At 41.9% G+C, this 10542-nt stretch overlaps 2 protein-coding genes across 2 annotated transcripts in view; one reads left to right on the top strand and one right to left on the bottom strand.

Annotated features, from left to right (window-relative positions):
- Nucleotides 1–6307: 6307 nt before the first annotated feature.
- Nucleotides 6308–7759, top strand: rln1 (relaxin 1). Its single transcript, XM_026176950.1, has 2 exons — nt 6308–6779; nt 7184–7759. The coding sequence occupies exons 1-2, from the start codon at nt 6584–6586 to the stop codon at nt 7543–7545; spliced, it is 558 nt and encodes a 185-aa protein (XP_026032735.1). The 5' UTR covers nt 6308–6583; the 3' UTR covers nt 7546–7759.
- A 1934-nt stretch (nt 7760–9693) lies between these two features.
- The window catches only part of LOC113025906 (tyrosine-protein kinase JAK2-like), a 40129-nt gene continuing 39280 nt past the window's right edge, over nt 9694–10542 (bottom strand). The window contains exons 23-24 of the mRNA XM_026174148.1: nt 10412–10525; nt 9694–9963 (exon numbers count right to left, since the gene is read on the bottom strand). Coding sequence (XP_026029933.1) covers nt 9856–9963; nt 10412–10525 — 222 coding nt within the window. The 3' untranslated portion in view covers nt 9694–9855. The remainder of the gene's footprint in view (nt 9964–10411; nt 10526–10542) is intronic.

The following is a 10542-nucleotide window of genomic DNA, read 5'->3' as shown; positions in this document are numbered from 1 at the left end:
TGGCCTTCCTAAAGTCATGACGTATTTACATTTTTGAAAATTTGTGCACTACGCTTACAAGCTGGGTCTGTGCCATGAAACTAAAGAGTTCTGTCTAAAACCTCTGTTCCCTGAAGGAGAGGAACGAGGTACAACACATAAATATGGAATATAACAGCCCCCCATCTGTCCTGGAAACCTCTATTCACGCCTTTAAGGCAAATGACCTTTGATGACGTTTACACAGCCCCGCCTGCACATATACACCCTGTCATCACAGTCATCAATCAGTTTGATAGCTGATGAATAACAATTTGTTTCAAAAAGTGTAACACAGACTCTTTGCCTTTATTTTATATGGACCTATCAAGCTAACTGAGTAGTTACCATCTGTAGTCATCCTGTTTTCTGTTTTCTGTGGAGACCTTGAGAAGGGACATCATGTCTCTGATTAACAAAGCCAGGCTTTCTTTGTATTAGCTGTCTTTGCAAAACGCGGAACCTCTTTAACCCAGCCCCTGTGATTCACACACTGAGCATGCTCACATAACTTGACTCTTCCTCTGCACAAAATGGATTGATTGAGCACCACCTACTCAAATCAGACATTATCATAGGAGCAGTACAAAAATTATTTTAAAAAAATATATACAGTACTTTTGTTGTTCTGCAAATAAAACAGAGTTATTCTGGAGACCCTCGATAATCAGAATCAGAATCAGAATCAGAAAGGGTTTTATTGCCAAATGTTGAGCAGGTTTACAACATTAGGAAATTGCTGCGATAACTCTGTGATTTGATGATCACAAACACAAGGTAAAAAAATAAACTCGACACATTGCCTCAGATTCATTGTTACACTCTCCCACAGCCTAATAAACATGTGGAAACTGCAACAGTTTGTCACTCAACAAAAGTGAAATGAATTGCACTGAATGATGGATGTTCTCTAATCTGTGTTCACAGTAATGACAAAACCTGATAGCAGATTAGGAATAATCATAAAATATTTGTTTAGTTAAGGTAAAAAAAAAAAGTAAAAAAATAAAAAAAAATAAATAAATAAAATAAATAAAATTAAAAAAATAAAAAATTTAAAAAAAAAATAAAATATATATATATATATATATATATAGAGTTGCAGAAAGGTGCGACAAAGAAGGTGCCTAAGAAATACAGCAAGCTGTCCATACCTGAGGCCTTGGAAACTGCCAAGCAAAGACTCACAGCCTTGGCCAGCCGCTTGAGGAGGTACACCAGAGAGAAAGAAGGCAGGAGAATAAACCAGCTGTTCTCCACAGAACCAGCAAAGGTGTACTCTCAGTGGCAAGGGAACAATAAGAGAACAGCACCACCAAGGCTGGAGACGGAGCAATACTGGAAGAGCATATGGGAGAAGGACACAACCCATAACGGCAATGGTCAGTGGCTAGAGGATCTGAGGGCAGACCACAGCGACCTCCCTGAACAGGGTCCAGTAACCATCACAGTGGCAGATATCCAAGAAAGGGTCTCTAGTATGAAGAGTTGGACAGCACCAGGGCCCGACATGGTTCACGCCTACTGGCTGAAGAAGCTGACTGCACTCCACGAGCGTCTGGCAGCACAAATGAACCAGCTGCTAGTTAACGAAAGACACCCGGAATGGCTAACTGAAGGCCGGACGGTCCTGATCCCCAAGGACCCCAAGAAGGGACCGGTCCCCTCCAACTACCGACCAATAACCTGCCTCAGTACTACATGGAAGCTCCTGTCAGGCATCATATCGGCTAAGATGAACAGGCACATGGGTCAATACATGAGCGGGACACAGAAAGGAATTGGCAAGAATACCAGAGGTGCAAAACACCAGCTACTGGTAGACAGAACAATCAGCCGAGACTGCAAGACCAGACTGACCAACCTGTGCACTGCCTGGATTGATTACAAGAAGGCCTATGACTCAATGCCCCACAGCTGGATACTGGAATGCCTAGAATTGTACAAGATCAATGGGACCCTAAGAGCCTTCATCAGGAACTCAATGGGGATGTGGCGTACAACACTAGAGGCCAACTCCAAGCCCATAGCACAAGTTACCATCAAGTGCGGGATCTACCAAGGAGATGCTCTGTCCCCACTGCTGTTCTGCATAGGCCTGAACCCCCTCAGTGAGATCATTAACAAGACTGGCTACGGATACCGACTACGGAACGGAGCAGTTGTCAGCCACCTCCTGTACATGGATGACATCAAGCTGTATGCCAAGAGTGAACGAGACATCGATTCACTGATCCACACTACCAGGCTATACAGCAATGACATTGGAATGTCGTTCGGACTGGAGAAGTGTAGTCGGATGGTAACAAAGAGAGGGAAGGTAGTCAGAACTGAGGGGATTGAACTACCAGAAGGCAACATTGCAGACATAGAGGACAGTTACAAGTACCTGGGGATCCCGCAGGCAAATGGGAACCATGAAGAGGCCGCCAGAAAGGCTGCAACCACCAAGTACCTGCAGAGGGTCAGGCAAGTCCTGAGGAGTCAGCTGAATGGTAAGAACAAGATCCGGGCCATCAACACATACGCCCTGCCCGTGATCAGGTACCCTGCTGGGGTAATAGGCTGGCCAAAGGAGGAGATAGAAGCCACTGACATAAAGACAAGAAAGCTCCTGACCATGCATGGAGGGTTTCACCCCAAGTCCAGCACCCTGAGGCTGTACGCTAAGCGGAAGGAAGGGGGCCGGGGACTGGTGAGTGTCAGCACCACAGTCCAGGATGAGACAAGGAACATCCAAGAATACATTGGGAAGATGGCCCCAACTGACCGAGTGCTCAGTGAATACCTCAGGCAGCAGAAACCCAAGAAAGAGGAGGGAGACGAGGAACCATCATGGAAGGACAGGGCCCTGCACGGTATGTACCACCGGCAGATAGAGGAGGTGGCTGATATCCAGAAATCCTACCAGTGGCTGGACAAAGCTGGACTGAAAGACAGCACAGAGGCACTAATCATGGCAGCACAAGAACAAGCTCTGAGTACAAGATCCATAGAGGCTGGGGTCTATCACACCAGGCAAGACCCCAGGTGCAGGCTGTGTAAAGATGCCCCAGAAACAATCCAGCACATAACAGCAGGGTGCAAGATGCTAGCAGGCAAGGCATACATGGAACGCCATAACCAAGTGGCCGGCATAGTGTACAGGAACATCTGTGCCGAGTATAACCTAGAAGTCCCGAGGTCAAAATGGGAGATGCCCCCAAGGGTGGTGGAGAATGACCGAGCTAAGATCCTGTGGGACTTCCAGATACAGACGGACAAAATGGTGGTGGCTAACCAACCGGACATAGTGGTGGTAGACAAACAGAAGAAGACGGCCGTAGTGATCGATGTAGCGGTTCCGAATGACAGCAACATCAGGAAGAAGGAACACGAGAAGCTGGAGAAATACCAAGGGCTCAGAGAAGAGCTCGAGAGGATGTGGAGGGTGAAGGTAACGGTGGTCCCCGTGGTAATCGGAGCACTAGGTGCGGTGACTCCCAAGCTAGGCGAGTGGCTCCAGCAGATCCCGGGAACAACATCGGAGATCTCTGTCCAGAAGAGCGCAGTCCTGGGAACAGCTAAGATACTGCGCAGGACCCTCAAGCTCCCAGGCCTCTATAATATATTATATATAAGTATGTGTTATATATGTATATGTGTATATATGTATGGGTATATATATATATATATATATGTGTATATATATATAATGTATGTATGTGTATATATATATATATATATATATATATGTATATATATATATATATATATATATATATATATATATATATATATATATATATATATATATATATATATATATATGTATAATGTATAATATAAATTAACATAATAAAGACACTAATGAGGTGAAGTGTATTTCCGAGGTCATTCAACAACCAAGGAGCCCTGACAGCAAAAGCTCGGTCGCCTGCTGGTGGGAACAGTGTATCTGCCTGAGAATATGATACGTATTGGTTGGTAAGAGAACAGCAGTTTGAGGAGTTGTTTTCCATTTCCACCGACGTATTAATTCAGCTCCAGTGACACATCTCCACAAATATCAGGACAGATACACACAATTATTTGGCAAAAATGAGCCGAAAATGAAATTCAAACTAGTTTTTTCTGTGACATATCAAATCTGTCAAACTATGCTTTTTTCATCATCACTGAGGTCACGCCGCTTTCCTGTTCATCTTTGACACCCGCACTTTTTGAGAATAAAGGCCTTTTTAGACGAGAATGTCACTCAGTCGTGCTCTGCAGCGATTGTTATGCTGCGCACGTGTTTGTGTGCGTGCAGATGTGAGACCGTGTCACATGAGGAACGGCAGACAAAAGAGTCGTGTGGCTGAGGTTCATCAGCGCGGACGCAGGGTTTGTGACACTGGACTGACCGTCTCTTTTTCCCTTTCACCCTCTGTCTGTCTCACACCTTTCATATCTCCAGCTTATGGTGAAAACAAAGACTAACCTTTATTTTTTAGGCCAGTGCCGATATCGGCATTTAAATGTTTTATAAGAATAAAAAAAATTTGTTATAAAGTACAATGAAGCTACTGTAAAGGCAGTGTCCATACTTTATTTAGCTTTACAGGCCTGCTATGCCTGATGACGTTATCTGCTTTTTTTCTTCTACGTTTGTGTGTGGCAGTGAAGTTTTCAAATATTATCGCTCCTAGTTCACAGCGGTCACAGTGGGCATCACTGCAGGGTGAGATTGTAACACCTCGCAGATGTCAGATGATCTGACACACACAGACACACACAGACACACACACACCTGCAAAGTGTGAAACTTACTGAGCCGAATCTTCACAACATTTGTATTGAATTAATCACCCGTTGATGTCATATACTGACCTTTACCAGAGCAGGTCAGTATATGACATTTTTTAAGTGTTAGACAAAGCAGACGCATAAAGTTTAGGTTACAGTCTTGCTAAAAGAATGCCACAAGTCATCTACAGGTGGCATTTAAATGGCTTTTAAGCTTTTAGCATTTTATGTTTTGCAGTATTTATGTTGTTGTTTTTCCATTTCATTCAACTTTGAATAATTTTCAGTCTTGTGCTCTTATTTATCTTTTTATCGCTTGCTGACAGTTAATTATTGTCTTCTCGTTATCACTGTTTTTCTTTAGGGCCATTAAAAGAAAAAACTATTTTTCCAATATGCTTCCTGCTTGGATTCCAGGTTGACAGCACCTAGGGAACATTTGTCTAAAGAATGACAAATAAGGCTACAAAAAAAACAGAGACTCTCATCTCAAATTTTCTCTTCCAGTAGTGCTTGTCCTCCACCTTCTTCCTTCTTTTCATTCTTGCCTCTTTTTTTCTTCTTTTTTTTTTTACATCAGTTTTAATTTCCATGCATGCTTAAAATCTGCAAACTGAGGAAATTAAGAACATTTAGGACATTTCTGTGCACTAAAAATAGCTTACTATTGATCTATAAGAAGGCTGAATGAGTTACCCAAAGATTTACTCTTAGCTGTAATAAATAAGCTTTTCTCATATGTTTTATTCACATCAGTGTTTGCATCCAGGTTAAATCACATTTCCATAATAGAAATGGTAAATGAAATCTCTAGCTGCTAGTACTGAATGACAGCGTAAATGCATCCATAACCAGAAAAACCAAATATAATCAGATTTAAATTAAAGATGAGCCCAAGTAAAATCAAACATCGCCTCGACACCACTATTTGTGATGATTTAGAGATCTAACCCGTTAATTAACATTAAGTATGAAAAAGAAAGAAAAAATAAAAATCAATAAATGAAGATGGTAATTACAACCCATTAAATGTGTTTTTTATGATATTTTTAGGGAAGGCAGAAAAAGAAACAGTAGCATAGAGTGGAAGTTTAAAAAAATCTAAGCTTTAAATTCAATATCTGTCATTTTTATCTTGTTTATTTTAACTTGTCCTGTTTTCTGTATTGTATACAAATAAAGTAAAACAAACAAAATAGCCGTGAATTCGGTAAAAGATATTTAAAGGACTTCAGTATCTCAGTTTCTCTCTTGCAGCAAAGGTACCCCCTGAATGCAATGCTGCAAAGTCAATAACCTACCTCGTTTTGTTTTGTTTTTTAATTATGTTAGTATCAGCCTAAAGCACTTACAATCTTACAAGACACCAAATGTTTTCAGTGCTTTTATAAAGTTTTCCGATAATAATTGCTGCCTATGTTAAACATTTGTCTTCTGTAATAATGTGTGAGTAATGAGTGCATACTCAAACTTGATATTACTGCACAAGAGAAATAACTCCACGTACGTCATCGTCATCAATCCGAAAGACGATGACGCGTGTGAGAGGAAGGGAGGCAGGTTGTTGGGTGAACTAGTGTCTAGGGCTATATAAGGTCCACTCCCAAAGAGCGAAGAAGAAAAGAACACAAAGCAGACTGATAGAAGCAGCTTTCCCAGTTTGAGAGTCTGCAAGAGCATATTCCTGACAGAGAAACAAGGAAGCGAGCGGGATCTGCAGCACACATCAGACCGGCGCCCAGCTGACTCCCACCTGTGCACCTCAAACCAGGCAGTTTAATTTCAGGACAGGTGAGCAATGCTCTGGAGACTGACTCTCGCCGTGGCTGTGGTGTGTGTTGGCAGCATGTGCAGCTGTGAGAATGCTGATGTGATGAACAGACTGATCGTACCGAGGGACTATGGGGTGAAACTGTGTGGGAGAGAGTTCATCAGAGCGGTCATCTTCACCTGTGGTGGCTCCCGGTGGAGACGGTCCACGGAGGGAGACTTGGGTGAGTTAATGCTGCTACACTTTCACTAATTGTTTCATTTGTGTGCACTAATTAAATGTATGCAGACGTGTTTAAAACTACAGTGAATGGTGGAGATCTGTGAAGAGTGTGAGGTATTTATTTATCATTAAGACCAAAGATGCTCCACAGGTGGAGGACTGTGAAAGACTTCCTGTTAAATTTTGACCTATGGCACTTTGGAATGAGTTCAGGCTGTTTTCGTTCGTTGATGATGCCTGATACATGTATAGCACGACAGTTCAGCACCACAGTCGGCTCCTTTTAGTGAATACTCTCCATTATTCTCCTATTTTCTTTGTCTTTTCTGGCCTACAGTACACTTTCCTGCACTAATTTCCTGATTGCATTTGAGGTCGCTGATCTTTTTTTTTTTCTATCTCTAGATCTGTTCCCGTGGAGTTCCCTCCCTGATGTTAAAGTGGAGGAGAGCCAGCACACCTGGCAACGTGATGCAGACCTCGCAGAAAACCACTCTCCTCTCCGCACTGCCTCCTCTTACTCCCTGGCAGACCTCTTGGCTCTTTACGGGTCCACAGGTGACAGACAGCAGCAGCAGCCACCGCTGAGTCTTCCCGCCCCTCTGGGGGACTCCCATCTGTCCACAGCTGCAGGTGAGCAAGACGGGACCCCGGGTTCAGCTGACTGGATCCTACCAAGCAAGAAGAAGAGGAACTTTTCACTTGGTGTGGCAGGGATGTGCTGTAACCAGGGCTGCACCAAGAATGATATTGGACGCTTGTGCTGAGGCAGGAAGCAGGGTGGGTGGGTGATGGCACGAGCTCGATCATGGAGCCATTATGATGAGCAGTAATGGACAGTGTACAGAAAACGTCTGGTGTTGATTAAGCTGTTCCCACTCGTGCTGTAGTGTACAAGAAAAACATTCCCCCAGCTTCACATCGTCTTCATTCTCCTCTCTCCTTTGTTTAATCCATCTGTACGTATTATATGTTGTTATCTTTGTCAATAAATTTTAAATACTGTAATATATGACATATTGAGCAGCATCAGATTTTTTTCTGTCTATATTTTGGCCTGTCGACTCTCAGACCACATTCATGAAATGCATTCATACTAACACTGGACAGTATTGTACATTAATGTCATTTAGGAGGCCGGGAACTTATTGCTGGCCTTGTTCACAGCATTAAAACACCCTGATGATTTTCTCTAAACAGCCCGAGGATAATACTCCACAGGAGCAGGGTTTTTGTCCTTTTAACACTGTTGCACCCACCTAAACCCATTCAGCCTCAATAAAATAAACATAAAAATATCTCAACTCTTGCTGGCAATCATGGAGTTTACACATTAACTTCACATTAAAAAACGCTCTTAGATGGAGCTACGGCTACTGTATGACTTGTCTACTAAAAAAGCAATTAAAAACAAATAAGGAAAAAGAAACACCAGTTGAATTTTTGGAGCTTTTTATGAAAATCTTTGGATACAAAATGATACACACTTCACAGAGGAATCATATTTGATATACATACATCACAATAATACTGGTATGGAAAAAGATAACTCCCAAATGTTTTGCAATTTAAAAAAAACAAAAACAGAATAAACTGACAATCGTCAAGTATCATGAAAGAAATATTCAGGGTGCCTAATAGGAGGTTAAAACACAGGAGAACGCACACACATTTAAAGTGTACACTGTCTCATTGCTAATAATACATTTATTTGAGTTTCACACCAGAAAACGACTTGAAAAGAGAGCATTTGGGATTAAAAACAAAGAGAAAAGAGTCTGTCTTCCACAAACATTCACCGACAGTCTTAAACCTAAAAAGAAATCATGTAACACACAAGCTGGATCTTTAAATAGGTGTCGAAGTATAAAACGAAGACGTGACCACAAAATCGAATCAGTTTTCCTAATAAAAAGCACGACTGGCAACAAGTCTCCTGCAGAAAATAAAGGCACTTCCCATCATTACTTTCCCTCCAGGTGCAAAAAAAATCAACTTTACATCACTTTACATATCTACAAACTGCACAAGCTTAAAACTTCATACCCTATTATTAAAACACAACTGTTTATTAATAAAGGTTTCACAAAGTAATGGCTGCTTTTCACTGAAACAAAAATTACACTGAGTTTATGATAGTTTGCGGGTTTTTTCCCAATGCCTTGTGAAATTTTAACTCTGACCTCAATGAAATAGCATAACCTGCCCCTTATAAACAAGGAGGCGGCTCATTCCTTCAGTCACCTCACAGGTTCTCAGCACAGACACATTCAAAACTGTCACTTCCACTGTAGAAGCAGAAATCTCGTAAAGATCGCGATGGCGGGTCCCGTCCTTACAGACATGGATAAAAACCCTAAAAAAAATCGATATGGGCATCGGCAGGAAGAAATCTGCTCATTCAAGTAGAGCTGCTCATGAGCACGTGCACTGGGGTTCAGCTCTGGTGATTTATGCCCAGTGATGTGAAGACTGCAGAGCCTTTGTTCCCTCATAGTCTCTTTGCTTATGCAAAAAAAGACTTTCCTGCTTATTTTACATCTTTAAAGGTACACAGTAACTGCTGCTTGTTGGTGCTTGTTCTTTTCACATTCTTGGAAAAAATACTGACTATCACACTGAAACTTTTTATCGCCTCTCTCGACGTTTAAAACGCAACACGTGCAAACACATCAAAGAAAACAATTGGTCCCAGGGTGAAATCTTCCTGAAAGCACCGGAAGTGTAGTGTACTCATTCATCAGTTCATGTGAATACTTCATGCGACCATAGGAAGAAGACTGACATCACTTATAGGCAGCCTCGCTTCTGTCAGTCTGCCCCAGAGCAGCTGTGGCTACAACTGTAGCTTGCCTCCACCAGTGTGTGAATGGGTGGATGACTGGGTGTGTAAAGTGCTTTGGGTCCCTAGGGGGGGACTAGTAAAAGCGCTATACAAATACAGGCCATTTACCATTTACCATCACTTCAACTCCAAACTGCAGTAAATCAGATGCTTTGTTGTTTTGCTCAGGTCGGAGAGGACTGACTCACGCGAGTCAACGCCTAAAGGTCAAAGGTTCACGGATCGATGCTCCTCATCTTTCTTCGCTATCTCGTACAGTCTCCACACTATGGATTAATGTCTTGAAAGTAGGCCGCAGTTTAGGGTCATTGCTCCAGCACTCCATCATAATCTTGTGAATCTGGGGAGGCATCAGGACAGCATTATTTACACAGTTCTAAGAAAACAAAAGAGATTAAGTGTTACTAATGAAGCCTTCTGTAAGAACCCAGCAGTTTTAGGGGTGAGCTATGGAAGCTAAAAGCTCCAACACACTACCAGCAATGTGTATCTAATAAAATGGCTGTTGAACACAAGCTAAACTGTGTGTGCATCTTACTCAAAGCTTCATTTTACACGGTCATCTGGGTTAGTTCAGTGTTGTTGAGATATATGATTTTCATCTTAGCTGATCTTAATCCTCTCAGGATCACTGAGGACTATGTTTAATAGGTTCTTTACTCCACATGAATTTCTTATGTGAGACTCACGTTGTTAAACATCATAAGCAAGTTATATCTCTGTTGTCTTTGAACCACAAGACATTTTACCAAAACAATGAGCAGCTTATGGTGAAGAAAGTAACAGACCTGTGTAGGACACTTATCAGGAGCAGGCAGCCTATAGCCATTTCTCAGGAGGTCAATCAAATGGTAGACAATCATCTGGCCCTGCTTCTCATTGCCCATTTTATTCATAAAGACCTAAAACAGAAGAAAAT

Source organism: Astatotilapia calliptera, chromosome 7, assembly GCF_900246225.1.
Source record: "Astatotilapia calliptera chromosome 7, fAstCal1.2, whole genome shotgun sequence".
Classification (NCBI taxonomy): domain Eukaryota; kingdom Metazoa; phylum Chordata; class Actinopteri; order Cichliformes; family Cichlidae; genus Astatotilapia; species Astatotilapia calliptera.
The sequence above is the reverse complement of the archived record's forward strand: the minus strand, read 5'-3'. Positions and strand labels throughout refer to the sequence as shown.